The 22,460-nt window shown below is 51.3% G+C and overlaps 2 protein-coding genes across 2 annotated transcripts; both read right to left on the bottom strand.

The window, feature by feature from the left end:
• Positions 1–505: 505 nt before the first annotated feature.
• On the bottom strand, positions 506–6,574 carry Snai3 (snail family transcriptional repressor 3). The gene is made up of 3 exons (XM_051201611.1): positions 6,435–6,574; positions 2,191–2,796; positions 506–1,065 (listed from the first exon to the last, which is right to left on the bottom strand). The coding sequence occupies exons 1-3, from the start codon at positions 6,508–6,510 to the stop codon at positions 884–886; spliced, it is 864 nt and encodes a 287-aa protein (XP_051057568.1). The 5' UTR covers positions 6,511–6,574; the 3' UTR covers positions 506–883.
• Positions 6,575–11,672: 5,098 nt separating this feature from the next.
• Rnf166 (ring finger protein 166) lies at positions 11,673–22,453 on the bottom strand. The gene is made up of 7 exons (XM_051201385.1): positions 22,387–22,453; positions 22,174–22,353; positions 15,976–16,132; positions 14,211–14,323; positions 13,821–13,935; positions 13,555–13,662; positions 11,673–12,769 (listed from the first exon to the last, which is right to left on the bottom strand). The coding sequence occupies exons 2-7, from the start codon at positions 22,326–22,328 to the stop codon at positions 12,704–12,706; spliced, it is 714 nt and encodes a 237-aa protein (XP_051057342.1). The 5' UTR covers positions 22,329–22,353; positions 22,387–22,453; the 3' UTR covers positions 11,673–12,703.
• Positions 22,454–22,460: the final 7 nt, after the last annotated feature.

Here is a 22,460-nt window from a genome sequence, read left to right as displayed (position 1 = left end):
AGGTCAAGCCACCTCATGCCGCTTCTTTCTCAGGTCTCATTTCTTCCAGCGAAGGCCCCGGGCTCATCTGCTCACAGCGCTCTGAAATGCTCGGGAAAGATGCCCTCACTCAATCTCTTGCCTGCTTTATGCCCCAAAGGGCCCAGGTTATCCAGAATCCCATTGCCCCTGGAGAAGTCTGCCTCCTCCATAGATCCAAGGGATTGGTAAAGGCTCAAGACTTCAAGGCTCAAGACAGGAGGCCTTTGCCACCCCCACAGCTGCTCTCCTGAGGTGTTAGGAGTCACTGAGGCCAGCTCTAAGCAGGACAATGGAGATGAGGCATAGACAAGGCAGGATCTGGCTTTAGCCCAATCCTCCCTAACTCTGCCTCATCTTAGGGGGAGCATCCAAGGTGTACGTGTGTTCATGTGTGCGCACGCATATACACATAGGGGCAGAGGAAAATGTTATCTCCAACCCCAAGGCAAAGGCAAGTGAGGCTGGCTGAGAGGTAGCTCCCAAGGTTATTCACACATTGTGCTCTCCTTAAGTAAAAATGGTCATTTCAAGTTACACACAAAGGAACCCAGGTGGCCAGGCTCATCGGTGTCGTGGTGGGGTTTGTTCAGTATTAGTCACTTCCCGGTAGTTTCTCTTTTTTGGAATAGGTCCAGCAGACAGGCCAAGCTGAAAATGGTTGGTTCTTGTTTTGGTGAGTCTTGTGGTGAGTCTACTGAATGTAGGCCTTGGAGAAAGATGCCTAAAGGCTCCACAGGGCTTCTTGCTTCTGGCTGGACACAGGCAGCAGTGAGCTAGGCCCCTGCCTCCTCTGATTGTCCTGGATGATACAGAATCACTGAGAATATTGTCAGGCTTGGCCCCTCCACTCTGCTGTGTGCCTCTAGGGGCCAGGACAGCAGCCAGCTTCCTCATGCCGAGCCAAGAGAGACATTCGGGAGAAGGCCTTGGAGCAGACAGTACAGCGGTACTTCTTGGTACCAGCATGAGTCTGCAGATGAGCCCGAAGGTTGGAGCGGTCAGCGAAGGCCCTGCTGCAGTGAGGACAAGTATAGGGCTTCTCACCTGTGGGAGGAAGATGAGAAGTCAGGTGAGGGACCACAGCTAGGACACATCCCACAGACTGTGGCCAAAGGTGAAATGTCCCTGTCTATCAATGAGTAACTTGCCCCTGGCTCATCACAGCTCTAGCACCCAAGGTCAGAGCCCTTTGGACAGTCAGAATGTCACTCTGGGCAGGATCACAGTATCAGAGACTTTCTGAGGCGAAGGTGGTGACCAGGAGAAGTACTGGGAGCCTCTGGCAGCCCTTTCTGGCCACTGACCAGCATAATATTGAGCTACTGTGAGGGCAGAGCTGGATGGAATACACTATACTCCTGGACTGGACACGTGCACCATCTCCAATCAGGGTCACTAAGGATTGGAACAAAATCTTTCTGCTTGGACCTTGGCTTCCAGGATGACCCTCCCCAGCAGAAGGCAGGGGGTGGGGTGAGGTCACTGAGTGTTGTCTGTCTGGTTCTGCAGCCCACGTGGGGCACTTGTATCCTATCTGGTTACAGTTCTCCAAACCCACAGTCTGCCCTTCCTGTTGGGGTCTCCGCAGTGGCTACGCTTCCTCGCCTTCATGCACTTTGCTGGCCCTGAAGCCACCAAAGGTGGGTAGCTAGGCCCCACTGGAGCCCTGCAGTCCTCAGGATCGTCTTTCAAGAGAGAGCTGCTTCCTGACAGCTATTCTACTCAGAAACGAGGCCTTTGCAAAGATGACAGAGTTAAGCTGAGGCCCTTTGTGTGGAGCCTAGTTTCATGACTTATGGGGCTCTCCCTCCCCTTACAGTGGAGATACAGACACATGGGTAGATGTTAGAAGGACAGAGGTTGACACAGATGTGGCCAATTGCCAGTGAGTAAGGGTGGCTTCTGGGAGACAAGAGAGGTAAGAAGCGTCATTCCTGCAGTCTTCTGGGAGAATGTGGCCTGGCCATGCCTGGATTTCAGGTTTCTGGCCTCAGGACCTTGAGGGGACATGTCTAGGGTGCTCTTCATCTGTGGGGCTGTCCATCAGCAGTTTCAGGAGAGGCCAGGACCCTGCCAATGTGGAGACCAGCCTCTCTTTTCTTCTGCCCATGGTTCAGTCCCTCCCCCAATCTGGATCCTTTTCTGGGATTGCAGCCTTGCCCATCCTACCTGTATGGGTGCGGATGTGGCCCTGGAGCAGCCAGGGCCTGGAGAAGGCCTTGCCGCATACCTTGCAGATGCAGGGCAGCGTGTGGGTGCGGATGTGCATCTTGAGGGCACCCAGGCTGGCATACTCCTTGTCACAGTACCTGCAGGTGAAGGTGGGCCCAGCCGGCAGGTGGCAGTGCAGCTGTTGGTGCCTGGCCAGGCCGGCCAGTGTTTGATAGGGCCTGTGGCAGTGGATGCACTCAAAACTACCTGGGACTCCAGATGTTCCCTCGGCCCTTAGTTGTTTATCTAGAACTCCATCTGGGCCCAGAATTGGGGGCCACCGTGTGGGCAGCACCAACAGCGAGGGCAGATTGAAGCTGTCTTTGAGGGGAACACTGGGGGCCTGGCCAGCCCGAGGGCCCACGCAGCTGGTTTCCTGGGGTTCTGGCCCAGACGCTCCCAGAGCTTCTCCATGATGTGGCAGAAGAGGCAGAGAGATGCAGGCAATGGCAGAGGTGCTGTCCCAGGGCTGTAGAGGGTCACTGGGAGAGGAAGGGGCCTCCTCATCTGGCAGGTGGTGGGACCTCACCAGCTCCTCACAAGCAGAGCAGGAGCCATCCGCCTCTAGAGGGGCAAAAGGGAGAGAGAACACATAGTAAGGAATTAGACCACAATGCTTGGGCTTCTAAACTTCTGCTCATTTATCTAACAGCAGCCAGCAGGAAGTCAGAACTACAAATGCCTACTATGAACCCATCATACCTATAGCAGCCAGGTTTTCTCATATTCACCTACTGTTCTGGTTCATACAAGGTGGTGATGATGGGTGGCAAAAGCTGAGGAATGCATGAACTACACAAGTCCAGACACTAGAAAGTGGACTGAATTTCCTTGTCTAAAATGAGGAAAGAGAAATATCTTCCAGGACCTCCAGTGCTTAGGAGCATAAATAGTTGCATGGGGGGTAAACATCTGCTAACCTAGCACTTAGAAGACTAAGTCAGGAGGATTTCAAGTCTGAACCAGCCTGGGCTACATAAGACACCCCAAGAATCCGCTCCTTCCAGGAGTTCTTGCTCTAAGTCTGTGTCTGGGAAGCGTGTCTAAGCCCCAGTCCTACGTTTGAGGAGTAGGCAGTTGGGGTTAGCTCCCTTGGGCTCCCACACAGAAGTATGAGCTCAGAACAAAAGGAACCTGGTAAAAACAGACACCCACACCCACAGCAATCAGCCTCCAGTCACCACAGGGTCACCCACCACAGTGGCGTCTCCTTGAGTGTATCATGATGTGCTGTGCACAGCCACATCCCTGGCCACTGGACAGCATGCACTTGCTACTTGTCAACATGCACAGACACGTCCAGTCAGCCAGGCAAGTGGCTAGAGCTGGTGGCAGCTGCTTAACTAGGAAGCATCAGATCTAGTCCTGGCTTTGTTTTTCGGTTGTGGGTCCTGTATTTTTGGTCAGAATTTCATGTGTTTAATCAAATAATGCCAGTATCCCTCCCCTCAGACAAAGAGATCAGGCTGCAAATAAGAGGCAAATTTTGGATTCCCCAAAGAGAAGTATCAGTCAGCCCTCCGTCCACCTCTCCCACATGTGCCAGACAAATCTCTAGCCTCGTTTCTACCTTGATGACAAGGTGTTGGGTAGAAATGGCAGCCCATGGGTTGGGAGGGAATATTCACAAATGAAATGCTTAATTAGTATATGGGGGCTGGAGAGATGGCTCAGTGGTTAAGAGCACTGGCTGCTCTTCCAGAGGACCTGGGTACAATTCCCAGCATCTATGTGGGAGTTCACAACTGTCTGTAACTCAGTTCCAAGGGATCTAATACAGGCAAACCAATGTACATGAAATTAAAAAAAAAAAAAACTAGTATATGTACAAAGAAAGTATATGTACAGCTTCACAATGAAAAGTCTAATACCACAGTTTAAAAAGCAGGCACAAAAGGGTACGAACATAGCTCAGGCAGTGTGCCTAGCACACAAGAAGTCCTGGGTCCCTTCTCCAAACTGGGTGTGACATTGTACTCTTGTAATCCCAATTAGGGAGGTGGAGGCAGGATGATCAGAAGATGAAAGTCATCCTCAGCTACACAGCTACACAGAGCATGGGATAATGGGACATCCTCCCTTAAAAATAGCGGGAAGGTATAGGAATATCTATTTCTCCAAAGACAATACAAAGTGAGGCTGACAAGATGGCTCAGCAAATAAACATGCTTTCAGCCAACCCTGAAAACCTGAGTTTTATCCCAACCCATACGATGACGGGAAAGCTGGCTCTTGCACGTTATTCTCTGACCTCCATGCACATGCACATGCTCCATGTCCACACTCACCCACAATATAGTTTACTTAATTTAAAAAAGACTAACGTCTAAAAAGGATATATAAGTGGGCAATAAGCAAACAAGAAAATACCCAATATCATTAGACAGCAGAAAAATGCAAATAAAACTACATTTTGATGACTAGAACAAACAAACAAACAAACAAAAAAAAAAAAGACACCAACAAGTGTTGGTGAGGATGTGGAGAACTAGAAAACTAAATCCATGTACTCTCTCCCTACCTGAGCTCTCCACACATTTCCCCCTAACTATGTAGCTAGTAGCATACACAATCCACAATACTCTGGATTGGGGAAAGAGAGAGCAGGATAGCTAAGAGACTATCAGAGAGTCCTGGACAATAGAATGGGGTCATCATCCTGGGATGTTTCATGAGGTCCTGTCTGCAAGCAAATCTGTCCTGCTGAGACCCAGGCACTCCACAGGCAGAGGACAAGGGACCTATGGGTGGGGGGAGGGGATGGGTCCTGGGAGATGAGGTCCTCAGTGAACTCTGGCTCAAGGTATCTCTGAGGCCCCTAGAAGACATTTATTTAAGAGAAGGGAGGGGGCCCAGACCTCACCACCTCAGGTCCTATTCTAGGGTGACACCCTGATAGGAAAAGAGTCACTGGGGCCATGGGGTCCTGGGAAAGCCAAGAAGGAATTCTAAGGGGCATCAAGGCTGTTCTGAACAATGCCCTAGCCCCCAACAGAGCCCTGCAGGGCACCTGATTTGCTCATTTAAGTGGTAAGCTGGGATGTGCTGTAGGAGTGCACCCTAAGGTTTTAAACTTTCAAAACTATGGCTTGGGGCTAGAGGTGCAGTCCAGTGGAGCAGTGCTTGACTAGTCTTGTATGAGACACTGATTGCCTCCTCAGTACAGGAAAAACAGTACATGCACTGTAAATACAACTTTCTATCTCCTCTGTAAGGAGAACCACCACCCAACTAAAAGAAAACTTTTATCGCACTCTAGTAGTTTCTTTTTTGTTACAAAATTACTGGTGGTGACTCAGGGTCCTAGATAGCACCCTCTAGTGGCAGCACGGGTGATGGAGCCTGATTCAAGGAACTCCCCTCTCCCCCCAACTCCGGTTCTGGGTAAGATTCACTTATGTCAGGGGTGCCAGCCTGAGCCCTGAGATCCCAAGGTACCCCAGGCACTGGGCAAGTCCCCAGTGGGTCTTTCCAAGAAACTGCCCACCTGGATAGGAATTGCTCTGACCTACGGCAACAGGCTGGTTCTGAGGACTAAGGGTTCTAGTCCCAGATGCTTCAGATCTCAAGCCCTTGAGACTAGCAGCAATGTTGGACACCTGAGCCTATGTGTGGAGGGTGGCTCTGCCTTGGTCACTGCACCAGGAGAGAGCAAGGGGGTTCTGGGAGGAGGGAAGGCCATCGGAGGTTCTGCTTGCGCTATCGGTGAGCTCACCACCCCCAGGTAGGACGCTCTGGAGCAGTGCTGTCTTTTCTCACCAGCCACCCTCTGGGGGGGTAGGACAAATTTCCTGGCTTGTGGTCAGTGAGGCCTTCTCTGGGTGGGTGTATACAGCGCCTGGGACATATTTTAAGTTTGGACCCTTCCAGGTCTACAGAGAGAGGCCTTCAGGGTCTCCTTAGCGGGAGCTGTAGTGTAGGCAGTACACAGGGAGAGTTCCAGGGAGACCCGAGCCTCAGGAAACTTCCAAGTGAGAAGAGCCCCAAGGTTCAAGTCTTCCGAAACAGCGAATTGCCCTAAACACATCCCTCCTGGAGTCCCAGTCTTAGCCCAGAAGCGAACCTCGCTCCCTGTTGTGCTGAAAAACTTTACCCCTTCTCCTCTCACCTGGGAGAGGTGTGACCCAGCTCCCAAGGACTTCCCAGTTGCCTCCTGTCCCGCAGCACTGAGAGCTGGGGACAGAGATCCCGCCAGCCCCTACCTCTCTGTGTCTCCAGTTGCCCGTAGTTGGGGACCCTGTGACTGGAGTGCGTTTTCACCAGGAAGGACCGCGGCATGGTCTCCTCCCTAGAGGTGGCAGGCTCTCGAGCCTGCAGCTGGACAGGGGCTGGAGGGGTGGTAGCGTCCGCGCAGTGCCGGCGGGCCTCGCAGCCGGCAGGTGCGATAAGGGTCAGGTTCATTAGCATAGCGCACCACCTCAACCAACCAGAGCGGAGCACGGCGGGGCGGGACCGAGAAGCCACGCCCGAGACAGGTGCGCGGGCGGGGAACCCGCCGCGTGGTCGGCAGTGTCTGCCCCACGGGACTTGGCTGGTCCGGGCCGCGGTCACGCACCGACCCCGCGAGGGCTGTCCATCGACCTGCCATGGATGAAAGAGCAGAGTTCAGGGTTGGGTGACAGCGACCAGCCAACTATTGGGACAAGCCTTGTCCCTATCCTTTGCAGCATCCTTTAATCCATGCCCGGACAACTGGGACAGCCCTGTCTGATTGTTAAGGTTCTGTATGAGGATGCTAACGGCTTTAGGGGTCCGGTGGGACAGTCTGTGGGGAAGTGTTATGTCCACACAGCTACACAGGGGTGTGCCTGTGGCTGAGGAGCAGGGCTGTCTGGCCAGAAATGAGCTTTACCCTACACCACGCCATTCCCTGGCATCTGTGGGCTGATGGGGGAAGAGGAGGTGTGTCTGCAGAGTAGGAGACCGTGAGGAAAGAGGGCTGAGTCACCCTGGCTTTCAGGACACAGTAGGTGGAGGGAGTCATTCCATTCTAAGCCCCTTGCTGTGGGAAGAAGCCTGCCCAGTGGGAGAGAGGCTTGCCTCAGCCAGCACAAACCTCTTCAGGAAGACATGCTGGTTAGATACCTGGCCTTACCTATTGCCTAGTGCTGTGCTCCTTTAGCAGAAATCCAGGTTTGGGAACCAACTCACAGGCTTCAGCATGCTCTGTAGGTCCCCATACAGCTTCCAGCAACCCCAAGAAGCATGTGTGCAACAGGCCACAGGGAAACTAGAAGCCCTTATCACAGTGACAACTAACTCCAGATGCTACCTCACTGACTGGGGGCTCCCACTAACATGCCCACAAGAGAAATCATGGTTTGTCCATGCCTTGGTCTCTGATGTATTGACTGAGCTGATAGATGGTGTCATGGCTTGAACTATGTTAATTCGATGGGATACAACTGTGTGATTTGATTCAAATTCTGTGTTTGCAGGTGCTGATTTATGAGGACGTCATCAAGATGGGTTCTAACACAACGATTAATGTCCTAACAGAGAAGGCAATTAGACTTGAATGTGCATAGGGTAGGGAGCTGCCTGTTGCTAGGACAGAGGTTGTACAGGCTCAGCAGGAGAGTCAAGATAGAGGCCTAAGACCTGAGTTGTCAGCAACGGGGGAGTCCTTGTCACCTTCCCTCACAGCTCTGACACTTCCATGAGGGACTTCTGGCCTCCAAACACACTTCTGGTGTTCTCACGGAGAACCACTCTGTGGTACTCCATTCCAGCATCCCATGACACTTGCATAGATGGCATCCTGAATAAGTAGGAGCAGCAGGCTGGGTCTGTCCTACATAAACATGGTTGATTTGTGGATGAGCGCATTGCAATCCTCAACTCCACAGTGAATTGATGAGTTTGTGGGGGACACAGGGCTGTCACTGCTCCCTGCTCTGTGCCTCATCCTCCCAGGTACAACTCCCCCGTGGTCTCCCAGGGTTTCTGGAGTTCAGAACCGAACTGATTACACGAGGGAGGTGTGGTCTGCAAACAGCCTCACTAGCCCATCTTCTCCCTGCTCTTCACTGAGGGTTGGGAGTTGGCTCAATCTTCCCACTTCCTACCAAAGGATCCCAGTTGGAGACATTCTTTGGCCTTTGTAGAGAGTCCTTGAACCACACTAGGTCTTGACACCTACCAAGTGTGGTTGAAGCCTTTTTCTCCAGCATTTTTCAAAGTTCGGAAAGAGGCCAGAGAGGGCTGACATCTTGCAGGAGAAGGCCCAAGAGGAGGCAACTCCATGACAGACTTTGTGCTACCCAGGTGTTTCATATACAGGGAGTCTTTCTCAACCCGCTTCTGGTATGACAGCCTCAGCTGAGGGTCTGGGCCCTCTGCAATGCCTTGGTTTCCAGGTGAGCTGAGTAGGAAGCAGGGCAACTCTATTCTGTCCTCTTCCGGACGAGCTTGGGCAGGGTCTCCAAAATCTTTTCATCCAATGGTAACAGTAGTTTCTGACTGTTTCTTTAAGGCCTCATGAGCTCAAACCAGGGTGTTCCTACACTAAATAAGTGAGCGCCAAGCACATCATACAAGTGTATGGGAAGTCAAGACTCCTGCAACCAGGCAGGCTGAGCACTGGTTGTTTGGTTAAGAAGTGAGGTTCTGGGACATACAGTGCAAGCCTTGAAATTCATACAGCGCTGTGTTTGTCCTGGTGCTATGGGGGAGCACACAGATCCCCTAAGCCCCAGATGTGGAGATCACTGACAGTTCCTCAGAGGCCTGAGGCTGAGGATCCCCATGCTCTGATTTTTGCCTCTAGTTGGCCAAATGGCCCTTTCCTAAAGGGAAGGTCCAGGAACCTGTGATCAGGGTGCTTTCTAGGAAGCAGAGTGCTAGCTTCTGGTGCTGTTGCTTAATGTGAAACTAAGGGCATGTTGCTACCTGCCCAGGCTTCTGATGCCTTAGATGCTGCAGGGCACAGCAGCATGGGATGGGGGAGAAAGGCTGAGTGTGTGTGTGTGTGGGGGGGAGGAGTGACAGGGGAGACCCAGGTGGCTTCCTACTATTCCTAGAACAGTCCAATGTGAGGAAAGACCCTAGACTGATGAACTTCCAGCCTAGAGGTGAGCTTGCAGACATTGTACTCATTAGCTTTGCTCATAGTCTGGGAAAACTATTCCGTCCCTCCCTTTGGCAGACTATATGGCAATATGTTTGTGTGTGATACTCTCAGGAAGGGTTGTGGCCCCTCTGTTCTAATAGGTACCCCACTAGTATTGCAGATTCTAACTACTTGTCTCCAAAGTTTTTTGTTTTTTTTGTTTTTTTTTTTTCCTTTCAGAAAATACAAGGGAATGGTTGGCTGAAATCTAAGACTGCTTCACCTGGTATAGATCTACTGACATCTGCCTTGTCTGGGTTTCCTACCTCCTTGGGGTTTACTCTGATGTCTCTCCAGAGAGACCTAAATGTGGAGTCACCTGAAGGTGCCTAGGCCAATGGAGGAACAAGTCTGGGGTAGTGTCTTCAGGTGGATGTTGCATCATGGCTTTGCTAGGGAGGTAACTACCCTCAAAACCCAGACACAGAGCTGAGAAGGGTGTAGGCCCTCTGGGCACAGGAGGCGTCTGTCACATCATATCCTACAGCTTTGAAGGGGTAGCCTCAGGGCTTCCATGGACCAAATCAAATAAAGGAATCAGGAGTTCTATAAGTCCGGAAAGACAGGGTATGGGCTGAATTTCACCACGGAGTGGAATGTTCTAGCAATAGTGGACACATTTGGGGAGGTGGTGCAAATGGTGAGATTAACACCTACTTTTTTTGTTGTTTCCTTTCACTCAGGGACTGCTCTGCCTGTGGTAGGTTAGGCTTTTGTTGTTTTTTGGAGACAGGGTTTCTCTGTGTAATACCTCTGGCTGTCCAGGAACTCAGTTTGTAGACCAGGCTTGCCTAAAACTCAGAGATCTTCTTGACTCTGCTTCCTAAGTGCTGGGATTAAAGGCGTGTACCGCCATACCTTGCTAACCTGTGATAGGTTTAATTGTCGTCTATCTGAAGGAGTGGGTACCATGTACTCAAAAAGTACCTAGTCATATGGGGCACAGGAAAGGGGTCCCTTCCTGCCCCTTGCTTCTGCTCCTAGCAACAGCAGGGGTAGAAGAGTGTGGCTCTTCTCCCTCAAGCCTCTTGAGGGTTAAAACCAGATACCACAGTGTACAAGGGGCTAATGAGCCCACACTTGATCCAGTGAGCCCCAAGATCTACCATCTGTGCTGTCCAGGAAGCAGAACACGGCCTAGGAGATCAGGCTGCTCTGTACCCCTGACCAAGAGGTAACATGTAACCACCAGCCACTCCCTTGAGTTCCCCAACCCCCACAGGTGTGCAGGCTCTGCAGTTTTGAGGAGCCTAAGAGACTGGGCTTGCACAGTGACCTCCACAGGGGCAGCACCACAAAAATCAGGAAGCATCTCAAGTGCAAGGTGGCTGCTGAGGTCACAGCCTGCGGCTGCCTCCAGCGTTTCCTGGGCACCCCGAGATCATGCCCTCTGATGGCTGCCTGTGTCACTGTGGTCAGTCATAGCACAGGCCTGGGCCTGTGAGAACACCACTTCATCTCCTGTTGGACAATGAGTGCCTGCCCAAGAAGTAGTAGGCTTAGAGGCAGTCAGGGATGAGCACAGACCAGCTTTGCTCTGAGGGCTCTCAGATGTAATTGACAGCTCAGAGAGGGCCCATTTCTGGAAATTAATGGGGAGGTCAGCCTTGCTACAGTACTACTCACCCCAGAACCTGACACTGCCTTCTGCAAGGGCTTTCCAGCCATGGGAACCTCCCAGATGGAAATCTGAAGATGACTGCTTCTTATAGGGTATATGTTTGTCCATAACCAGTCCCTCTCAATTACAGCCTCTGGGTGGGAGGCTTTGACTTGCCTGCCCATGTTCACTTAAGTGTGAACTGTTAAACAGAGACCTGCCACTGGGTTCCACCTCAGAACAAAGTAAGGCAAGCAGCAGTCTGTGATGGACCTGGCTGCCAGGTGACTCCTCAGCTTTTATTTATTATAGTCCTTACTGACCTCCTGGGACTTGCCATGCAACACGGGCTGGCCTTGAACTCATAGAAATCCTGCCTCAGTCTCTTGAGTGCTGGCTACTCCCTGCATGAGTCACCATGCCCAGCACTCCTGAGCTATTAGGAACCTGAGCTAGATGACAGCAGTGCACCTGTGGCCCCTGGACCAGTCATAATAGTTGGCCTACCTCATAAGATCCAGGGTCCAGCTTCAGTATAGTAAGAAACGGGAGCCAAAGACTATGAGAGAAGGCACTGGTGCTAATGTCCCCATCCAGAGGCCGGGGAAAAGGTGACCGAGGGCACATGGTGATACAACTACCAGAGAAAAAGCACCTTTAGGCGAGAAGAACCATGAAGCCTGGTAGCCCCCAACTAACACTGACAGTAAAACCCAGCACCAGGGCTGCTGTGGATGCTTGGAAACAATTTATTTAAACTCTTTTGAAAAGACAGCAATTTATGCCATGAACAGAACAAGATGCCGACAAATGTTTTCTGGCCTCTGAGGCTCTACCACTGGTAAGTGCAGTCTCTGCCTGAGGAGGGACGTGGTTGGCTCTGGATGGTGACAGGGAGCCATGGACAGTTCCTGGGGCAGGAGAAGAGTCCCCTTCTGCCTGGACTGTCCTACATTTTGCTGGGACCGGTCACAGCAAGTGGCCAGGGGTGCTAGGATATCACCTGGGTTATGATCGTAAGGGAAACAGTAAACAAGAGCCTCCTCCTCAAAGAGCAAGTGGCTTGGGGACACCACCTTTGTCGCACACATAGCCCTGGCTATGCCCACTCTCCTTCCCACTTTGCACCAATCCCACACAAGGGTTTATTTTTGACTATTTTTTTTTTTAAAAAATATAACTTTGTAAATGCTCCATAAAAATACTGTTCTTCCTAGTCAAACACAGGTATTGCGGTATGAAGAGGAACTGCTTTGTTTTTGCTCTATAAAACGTGAAAAGATTATCACACAGGATAAGATAGAAAAACGCAGGGTTCCTAAATATCACAAAAGCCAGTACCAAATGCTTACGGTGGAAGCGAAGCTGGGGACTGGGTGGGCTGGCAGCCTGGCTAGGCACCTCCTCCCCTAGTCCTGCTGGGGCACAACTTAGGGCACCTCATCCTTCCCCACACGAGGACATCATGGCTGGGAAAGGCAGCCAACTGCTCTAACCCAATGGCCAGCACCTGCCTCTTGAAGCACCGATGACCCAGTGCTGCCGGCCAGGACCCAGTGGCCCTGCTTGATGGCAAGGGGCCAGCTAGCCAGCATCCCAGCCCTGGGAGCTCTGAGACCAGCTCTCCTTGTGTGAAATTCCACTCAGCCCAGTGAGGCATGTTCCTGTGCAGGTGCCAGGGCAGGAGGGCAACCGCCCTATCCCTTGAGGCGGGATTGTGTCTTCGGCCCCAAACTTGAGGCAGGTGGCCAAGCTGTGCCTCAGTTCTCAGAGAGGGACAGAGCCAGGGCAGCCTGGAAGGCGGCTTCCTCATCGATGCTGTAGTCCTAAAAAACAAGTAGAGATAAGTTCTGAGAGGGTTGGGAAGACCAGATGGCTCCCATCAGCCAGACCACTTCCCATGCTAGTTCACTCCAATAACATTTCATTCTGTGATCCCAAACCTTGCAAAAAATGTCTCATGATGCCACAGCCCTATCTAGCTCCCAGTTCTTCCCCAGTGGCTTCCCAAAGTTATCTTAGGATCATGTTGCAAGTCAGTAGTCTGCAGATTTGTGACTATGAGGGGTGGTTTCATGAATGAGTAGGTTTTTCCCTTCAGACAGTAAGAATCTGTTGCTTGGCAGCAGGAGCCTTTAGACTCTGACCCATTTTCGTGGCCAAGAACTGGGGTTTCTGAGATGAAAATTCAATCAGGGCAACACGATCACCAGCCCTGAGGACCAGGAAGAAAGAAAACCTTAGTTGGGCTGGAAAATGCAGGAGATGATGGGGTACATGGGGGATGCCTAGAAGGAGAAGCCTGGGTGAGGGGCCTGTAAGTGGGCTGTGCTCTCCTGACCCAGATCAGGGGTGGGCAACAAGCCCTTCCAGCTTCTCTTCACAATTACCTTGAAGTACGTAGCTTACCAAGGACTCAAGTCTCTGAAGCTGCTACAAAACCAAGTTACTGCTGCCTCAGACGGCCCACAGTGACCCAGAGCAGCTAGACTCATGTGTTAAGTCCAAGCCCTTGCCAAGTTTGGATGCCTGGTGCCCTCCAGTGGTCACTGAGTCTTGGCACTGTCATGGCCCAGCAGGAAACTCTGAAGGAGCTAGGCAGGGTACCTACCACGAAGGTATCATAGGAGAATTTGTGCCGGTGCAGCAGGTGCTGCAAGAAGTTGGCGCTTTTGTAGCTGGGGTCCCCCCAGGGCATTGCCGAGCAGATGGGGCATACCTAGAACAAAGAGATTGGGGGGTAGCAGGGAGGGGAGCCTCTCCTGGCAGCCTGTAGAACATCACCACCTAAGGGACACACTTGTGTGTCCTACTCCCCAGCCCAGCCCAGACCCCCATGTCTCCCTCAGGCAGAAGCCCTGAGCTGCTGATGCTCACCACACGGTTGGGGTCACCTCGGTGACTCTCCACACAGTGCTTCACCAGCTCCTGCTGATCCAGATTGCGGGCTCCGCAGTAGGGACAAGCAAAGGTAGATCGGTTGGGGATATTGCTGGGGTGGGAAAACATTGAGTGAGGCTAGGGCTGAGAGTTCTCGACCCAACCCCTCCCAAAACCCGCCCTCCCCTCTGTGGACAGGCTGGCCCTGACCCATCCCCTGTAGCCTAAGAAGGACCATATGCCTTGTAAGGGAACTCCTGGTCCTCTCCTTTACCCCACACACTGGACTAATGGGATATGGCACGACAGAGGGGAGATGACTATGCCGTCCTTAGCCTAAGAAGTACCCTCACTCTGCCCATCTTGGGTCCCCTCAAGGCTGCCTACCTGGGGATGGGCTGGGATGTGGGCAACACAGGGACGAACTTAGGGCAGTTAGCCATCTGCTCCTGGACCTTCAGGCAGGAGGAAATGTGCACTCTCATTTTTGCCAGAGTCACCTATGAGATGAGAGGAGAAGCAGAACTGGGCAGGTCATGACCTCAGGTAGCAGGGACAGAGAATGACCAGCAAAAGCATCAGATCCATTCCTTCTGCTCTTAAACAAAGGCTCTGAGCAGCAATCTACAACAGGGGCTTCCAGAAGGAATGCTGGGAACAAGAGATAACACACAAGGATACATGGGGTCTCTACACAGCACACAGCAGTGTTCATGGCTCTCAGGGATGTTGTATAGAGCAGGTGCAGACCACTAACCCCCAAGATAGGACCAGCAGGCCCCATGCCTGAGTCACTAGAGAGAGATCTAGGGACAGGGAAGTTCTTCCAATGAGTGGACAGGATCCATGCCTATTAGAAAAAAAGCTCACACCCTCAGGGGGAAACCAGTGAAAGACCCTCCTCTAACAAAATACCTTGTGTGGTGAAGCTCACATTGTAGTGTGATAATTACCACTCAGCTAGCCCCATCAAGTCACCACATTCATGCCAGAGTAAGCTGGCCAAGGGCAGCAGCCTGGCCTGAAGGAAAGGGATGGGGACCTGGCAGAGGATGCTCAGTAGGGGGTTCTCATCCCAACATGGGCTCAATGAGTAACCCGGAAGAGAGAAAAGAATCCATGGCCAGCCTTTCCCTGAAGGTGGACACAAGTTCCTGTCCCCTGGTGCACACCAAGGCTTGGAGTAGACAGTTCACAAGACCGAGGGGGAAGGAGGTCATGTTAATACACCAGCGTTGGCAGGTGGGTATAGCACATGTCCTCAGCATCCAGAGTTCGTGCCTAAGACCTGCAGGGGTCTGAGAAGATCTCCCTGAGTCATTCTCACAGCTGGGTATCCATGCAGGGACATTTACTTCAGAAGACAACTTGGAAACAGGTGTTTGAGTGATGACTGTCACTTCACATGTGACACTGACAGGCTTTCTGACCCCATCTCCTTAGGAAGTCTCACGAGGGCACCCTAGCACCAAAGGGGACCACAGCAACTGACTCGGCCTCACTATTGCAGGCCCAGGCAGTTCCAGTTCATCTGCCTGATGACCTTTAGGACATGATGACAAGTTTGCACAAACACAACTTATTAACTAGAGACACAGGATGTCTGCAACATAAAGTGTTTACTCACATCTGCTTATTTCCCTGGGAACAAAGGGACAAGGTGGGAGCAAGGCAGGCTCTGGGGACAGGATGGAAGGACTCCTGTAAGCCCCAACACAAGCAGGAGGACCTTGTGTGGGGACACAGGGGACAGTCCTCATGCCATTCTCCTAAGGACAGACAAGGGCATCAGGTGCAATGAGCTCATTCTTGAAAGGCCCTGTCTCTGTCTGGCTGCACTTGTCACCTCAGAGGCCCCACAACCTTATTTGCTTCCCCAGGTTTGCCTGATGGCTCAGTCTGCATCTGCAGGATCTGCATCAGCCACAATGCAGAGTCAGCTGAGCCTGGGTCAGGCAGCCCGTGACAGCATTGCTCCCCTGCAGCTCTGAGAGGGTCTGGCAGGTGGCTTCACACTGGAGCAGAGTGGTTACTCAACAGGAAGGGGTGTGAGCCCATGCACCCAGTTCCTCTACGGGAGAGTGGAACCCATGGGCGGAAGCTGCCCCACCCAGAGCCCCCCAGCCTTAGGAAACCCGAGCAGGGCGGGTACCTTCTTGTTGCAACCCCGGCAGGGTGCCTTGTAAGATGAGAGCTGCTTCTCTACATGAGTGGCCTTGTCCACTTTCTTGGGGTCGAAGGGCAGACGGCAGAGCGGGCACAGAGGGGATGGCACCTGCAGACATGGCTGGAGGCACTCCCCGCAGAACCTGCAGGTGACATGGACCTGAGGCTACTTCCTCCATGCCAGCATGTACAGAGAGGCTCCCCAGTTGCTACTAATAGTTCTGGAGACGATCTTATGCTTATGCCCCCACCCCCCAGATGGACATAGTTAAGAGATGAGCTGTCCCTTCCAACAGTACAGCCTTCCTATATTTGGTGCATCGCCTGCAGCCTGTACCCTAAGAACCCTAAGATGCCCATTTCTTTCCTGAAAATCTCAAGATTATGTGGTGATTGACAAAACCTCAGGGGTCAGGATATCAGTCCAAGGTCAGGGAGTAAAGAGACTAACAACTTTGGGGAACAAAATGCCAGGCCTGGAGCCCTGATTCACTACATGGTCAAGTTGGCCAGGCAAGTCTCCTGGGACAGGGTTCTAAGGCAATAGGGGGTTCTTGTATACTATGAGTCAAAGCTTGGTAACAGGAGGGACTGGGCTTGGGTTAGCGTGGGTACTGGATACAAACTTGGAGTACTGAGGATCAGTAGGGGCCCAATCTGTTGCTTGCATGCTCCCAAATGCCAGTAGCAGGAGTTCTGCCCTTGCCTGCCCACACCCCCAGCTGGTGTTTGCAGTATCTTCCATTCACCAGACACATACCGGTGGGGAACAAAAAGGAATGAAGCATAACTGTGCAAGTTGGTGGCCATTCTTGGTTGTCAACTTGACTCTATCTGGAATTAACTAAAATCCAAATGCTGGGCACACCTGTGAGTGATAGCTTCCTAATTGAACCATTTGAAGTGCAAGACCCACGTTTGTTTTGCTTATGTTTTTCAAGTCAGAGTGTTTCCATCCTGGAATGTGCTCTGTAGATCAGGGTAGCCTCTAACTAAGGGATCCACCTGTCTCTGTCCCCTGAGTGCTAGGATTAAGGGCCTGGCAGAAGATCCCCTTTTAACCCAGACTTTTGTTTGTTTGCTTTTGAGACAGAGTTTCTCTGTGCAGCTTTGGAGCCTGTCCTGGCACTTGCTCTGTAGACCAGGCTGGCCTCCAACGCACAGAAATCTACCTGTCTTTGTCTCCTGAGTGCTGGGATCAAAGGCATGCACCACCACCACCCAGCCTTAATCCAAATATTTTGAGGTGGGGAGACCCACTTTTAATCTAGGCCACACCTTCTGATGACAGCCTATAGAAAGAACATGGGGGAAGGAAGCTTGCTCTCTTTGCCTGCTTGCTCTTGCTCTCACTGGCAAGTCCATTTCTTCACTGGCATTAGAGCCTACTTTGGAATTCTGGCACATACTGAAGACCAACTGAGATATTCAACCTTGTGGACTGGATTCTTGGATTCCATTGGTAGACAGCCATTGTTGGGATTAGCTGGACCACAGCCTATAAGCTATTCTAATCAACCCCCTTTATACTTATATATGCATATTCTCTCTCTCTCTCTCTCTCTCTCTCTCTCTCTCTCTAAAAGTTCTGTTTCTCTAGAGACTACTGACTAATCCAGATTTTTGGTGTCAGAATTGGTTTCAAAGCAAGAGAAGTATAAGGAAGAACTTTTTAAGTATCCGGAATAGGATTTCCAATTTGCCAAAACCTACTTACTGAAAAGCTTGGAGAGTACTGAAAGTTCATGGTGTGAACTAGTTTATAAACTTATGGAGATAAATGGGATTTGATTATCCTGATTCACTAATTGCGAGAGGCAATGGATTTGGTGACTTTGTATATAAAACTTTTGACAATTTGTGGATAAATAAGGGGAATGAGGGAAAGAATTAGTTGCTCTTAGCATCTCTGGAAAAATTGACAAGGGAAAAGAATGAGCTCTGTGATAAAATAAACCAACTTCCAGCATCTCATATAGTGAAGGGCAACAATGGTATCAGTAATAAAACCGACCAGCCCTGATGTGCACACAGTCTAAAAGTTTCTATCTGTGCCCTAGAAGAGAAGCTTTGTCTAGCAGCCACAGAGCTCAAGTTGCAGAAAAATCAAACCTCATTATAAGGTTGGCTGAATTCAGCATAAGTCCTAACCACTGAGTGTGTTTGCATTAACTGGTAAAGAATGGGATCCTATAATTTCGGATGGAGATGTGTGGGAGGACCGACCCTACTGAAACTGAGAACTTTGAACCCTCAGATTCTCAAGAGTTTATCCCACCTGAGGATGTAGTCTCTCCATCCTCAGCAGAATATATACTTCTACCCCTATCCCCTGAAATACTGACCTTTCCACCTTTGATTGAGGAAATCCTTCATTGTCTGCTAAACCAGCAGTGACTTTCTCTGAACCAGATGTCAGGTAAGACAATACTGATGTCTCTCAGGGCCTATCAATAGCTTCCTCTAGACTTACAACCAGAGTTAAGTTTTTAAGTGAGTATAAATATACATTTATATGCTCCTAGAAGAGAGACAGAAATTGTAGTTCACGAGGAAGTGCTTAATGAGTTTGCTAATTCATTCAAGCAAAAGTTTGAAAAACATGTAGGAATGGATTTTAAGGGTGTGGGATAATGGTGGAAGGCTGAGTCTGTTGATATGGGTCCACTGAGTGAAGAGTCCAGGTTTAATATGGAAGCTCACAGTTTTAAAAGGTGATTTCTGCACAAAATCACAAGTGTTGATGGCACCTGGTAGAAGGAGGGGGAACTGACTCAGCCTCCAGAAAGATGGCAACTTCAAAGACTGTGAGAAGGCTTCAAGAAGCCAGTGTGAAGTTTTCCTTTTCTCTGTGACTTCTTAGCAGGCTCTGGGGTGGGGAGGAGAAGCCACATTGGTCAGAAGGGATGTTAGACTATTCTTGAATTTTCAGATGACTTAGCCAATGTTCCTCTGACATTATGAGATCTCAAGAAAAGGTCCCTTTGCAATGAGGATGGTGAGGATGGCAGCCCTACAGACTCGTTTTTGGTGAAGCCACCACTTGGCAAGAAATGTTTAACCAAGCAAGATCAGCCTGAGACCTGACACCAGCAACTGTGAAGGGATTCTCAGAGGCACTTTTCTGCAGTCAAGAGTGGTTCCTTGTCACCTACCACACACACACACACACACACACACACACACACACACACACACACCGCGTTCAGAGCAGGGAAAGATGACACCAGCAACCACACACCCAGCCCTTGGGACCCCAGCAAGTAGGTAGTCCAAAATGGTTTCTGTCACTGGTCCTAAGATTTGATGAGTTGGATAGCCAGCTAATCTCTACGGGTGCTGATAAGATGGTGCACACAATGGGGCTCCATGAAAACCTGCATACCAGTGTTCACAGCAGAGCCCAGGTGTGCATCAGCAGGCCATGGGTGTACAATGTTGTACAGGAATGTTACTCAGTCATGAAAAGGGAGGTACACCTTGCAATGGAATACTGAGGAAAAGAAGCCCAACACAAAGGTCATGTACGGCAGGCACAGCACCATTTGTATGAAACATGCAGCATGGACCAATCCAGAGAGGGAAAGAAACTGGTATCTGCAGAGACTGTGGAGGGAGGTGAGCACTGGCTTCTTTTTTTAGCCTGGGCAATGTTCTAAGTGGTGCTAAAGGTTGTGTAACTCTAAGCACAATAGAAACCAATGGGTTCTAGTCAACTAATGGGTTGATGAGACATGGGGCTGAAGAGATGGCTCAGTAGCTCACTGACTAAGAACACTGACTTTTCTTTAAGAGGATGTTGGTTTGGTTTCCAGCACCCACAACTGCCTGTAACTGTAGTCTCAAGGGGAGCCGTCACCATTCCTGGCCTCCACAGGCAGTGCATGCACAATGCATAGACACACATGCAGGCAAAACACCCATAAGCAAAACAATTAAAAAAAAAAATTTAAGGTAAGGTTTCATTTTGTGCTTCATACTGGGCCTTGAACTCATTATTGTTCTATCTCAGTCTTCCAAATACTAGGAGTACTACCAACCTCCAGGTATGAGCCACCATGCCTAGCTTGGTGTCCACAATCTCAATGAGCAAACTGAGCAACATTGAATTCTACCTCAAAGAAACCCACAGGGAAAGCAAGGCCACACTGGGAAAAGAGGAAAGTGTCCCAGGCAGAGCTGGGAAGAGCAGGTCTTCAAGGAAGATGCTGGTATAGACAGAGAAAAAGGTGCTCATTCTCCTCTATGAATGCAAGAAGTCTCAAGAATACTGCTTGCCTATAGTGTGACTCTCTCCGAGTCACCGCCCCTAAGGAGGAGGTGGAATGAAATTCCAGGTGCAGCTTTTAGCTTAGTCCCCAGGGCACACTTCTCACTCTGAGTTCCTGCTTACATCTACAGAGTCTGGAGATGGGCACCAAATGAAGCACCTGAGGGGATAAGTGTGGGATAGGGCCCCACCAATGCATCTCCCCTTCCTGTGTTCCTGGATAAGCAAACATTCAGACACCCTCCTCAGGCAAGGTTGAGGCTGAGCAGTCTCAAGATTCCCCTCATCCCAGTCACAGTTCCTATCTGGCCTCAGGATAGTTCCATACTGCTACATGGCTCTACTGTCAGGCATTTTGCATGTACCTACAACCTGAAGGCCCTCTCTATATCCTCTCCCTCTCTTGTCTAGGTGTGGGCCAGCAATTCTGTAGGGTTCTACTCACAAGAAAACCTCAGGAAGGAAAGTGCTTCTGGTCAGGTGGCTCGAAGATGTGAATTTTTAAAAGGTGATGCAAAAGCTTAAACCTCACACTTATCTGAACATAGGCTACACCCAACAGACACTGCAAATTTACTGCAAATTAAAGGTAGGTGAGAACAGCTGGGGAAATGGAACCAGCAAAGAAAGTAGGCTTCACCTTTCCAAGGTGAAGGCTGTCCAAACAAAAGCTTGCAGAAGCACCATTGTAAGTTTTTACAAGAAAGATGCTTTCAAGCCTATGTTCTACCTTGCCAGGTGAACAGCATATTAAGACTTGGGGGAGGGGGCAAATATTGCTTGGTGAATACTAGGAAACTGTAAACAGAGTGGCCTGTGTGCACTGAGTAAAGGGGCTGGAGGCAAGGCTTTCAAAATGACAAACCTCACAGAACACACCGTAAACCGCCTACTCATGCATGCATACAAAAAAGGGGGGGGGGGATCCTGATCAAAGGCTTCCTCAGTAGCATTAGACTGAGTAGGAGCTGTGCCCTCACAAGACAACTCAGCAAACCTCTCCAGTGGGAGTGGAACTCCTCCTGTTCCTGGGTTCCTGACACCAGGGGCAGGGAAAGTTCTGGATGGAGACAAGGTCCTTGCCACCTCCCAGTATGACTAGCAGGCACACGCCCACCCAAGCAGTTCCAGTTCCCTCTGCATCAGAGCTTCCAAAACCAGCTGCCTGTTTGCAAAATGCCTTCCACCAATCTGCGTGCACCTTGTCCTGCCCCAAGCAGTGGAGAGCCAGCCCCACCTCCTCAGCAGCTTGGCCTTCTACTGAGAAATCCTCCTGCCCTTTTCCCCCAACTGCTAATCTCAAGATCTGTGCTGTGGGGAGGTCATGGAGCAGATGCTCTATCTTGGCTCCCTCCCAACCAGGCTGGAGCTGTGAAGGCCTTGAGCCGCCCTCAGAGCAGTCACATCCTCAAGTTTTATTCCTGAAATACGGAGGAGGAGGAGCCAGATTGGGGGAGGTCTTGGCTTAGCAAGGTGTTTGGTGTCTGGGGACCATCCCGTTAGGCTTTGCTGCCTGGAAGCTTCAGGTTCAGAATAGGCCAAGTCCTTCAAAACAAACCAGCCTCAGGCTCCAAATGAGCCCCTCTCCTAACTTTAGGGAACTCATTTCCTTGGAAGTCAAAACGAGCAGACATGGGGTGGATAAGAGTGGATTGCAAAAGCCACAAGTCATTTATTTACAACGGCCCGCCCGATTTCTACAAGCCCGAACGCCCGCGCTAGGCTAGGCGCAGCGGCCGCATTCACCACCCTCGAAGCAGCCGGCGGCCGTTGGCAACGCGCGGGGCCGGGGCGGGTGCAGGGCGCGCGGCCGGCGGGTAGGGGCAAGGCCTCCTTCCCCATGTCCCCGTGCGGCCGCCCGCGAAGACCCCGGCCCGGACCCCCCTCCCGTGGGCTCCCGGCGCGCGCGCTCACGTGTGGCCGCAGCTGCCGATGGCCACAGGCCGATAGTACACCTCCAGACAGATGGGACAGCTGAACTGCGCCTCCAGGCCGCTGTCGCCGCTCGCGGGCCCAGCTGGAGGCTGCCGCTGCTGTGCCGAGGCCACCAAGCTGCGGAACATCGCCATCCCCGGGCAGGCCGCCGCCGCCGCCGCCGCCGCCGCCGCCGCCGCCGCCGCCGCCGCCCCCTATCTAGGCCGGGAAGCCGGCGTCACTGCCGCGACGGCGCCGCGCTGGCGTCACCGCTCGCCCCTCCCGGG

The sequence above is a fragment of the Phodopus roborovskii genome, unplaced genomic scaffold (genome assembly GCF_943737965.1).
Source record: "Phodopus roborovskii unplaced genomic scaffold, PHOROB, whole genome shotgun sequence".
NCBI classification, from domain to species: domain Eukaryota; kingdom Metazoa; phylum Chordata; class Mammalia; order Rodentia; family Cricetidae; genus Phodopus; species Phodopus roborovskii.
The sequence above is the reverse complement of the archived record's forward strand: the minus strand, read 5'-3'. Positions and strand labels throughout refer to the sequence as shown.

Bases quoted from the DNA above. Each gene is read 5' to 3' on its own strand.
- Snai3 (XM_051201611.1), bottom strand. From the start codon at position 6,510: ATGCCGCGGTCCTTCCTGGTGAAAACGCACTCCAGTCACAGGGTCCCC. The intron at 2,797-6,434 runs GTAGGGGCTGGC...TTGCCCCTCTAG, and splicing joins GCAACTGGAGACACAGAGAG to AGGCGGATGGCTCCTGCTCT. The intron at 1,066-2,190 runs GTAGGATGGGCA...TTCCTCCCACAG, and splicing joins CCACATCCGCACCCATACAG to GTGAGAAGCCCTATACTTGT.
- Rnf166 (XM_051201385.1), bottom strand. From the start codon at position 22,328: ATGGCGATGTTCCGCAGCTTGGTGGCCTCGGCACAGCAGCGGCAGCCT. The intron at 14,324-15,975 runs GTACCCGCCCTG...CTCATCTCATAG, and splicing joins GCCGGGGTTGCAACAAGAAG to GTGACTCTGGCAAAAATGAG. The intron at 13,663-13,820 runs GTGAGCATCAGC...TCTTTGTTCTAG, and splicing joins GAGGTGACCCCAACCGTGTG to GTATGCCCCATCTGCTCGGC.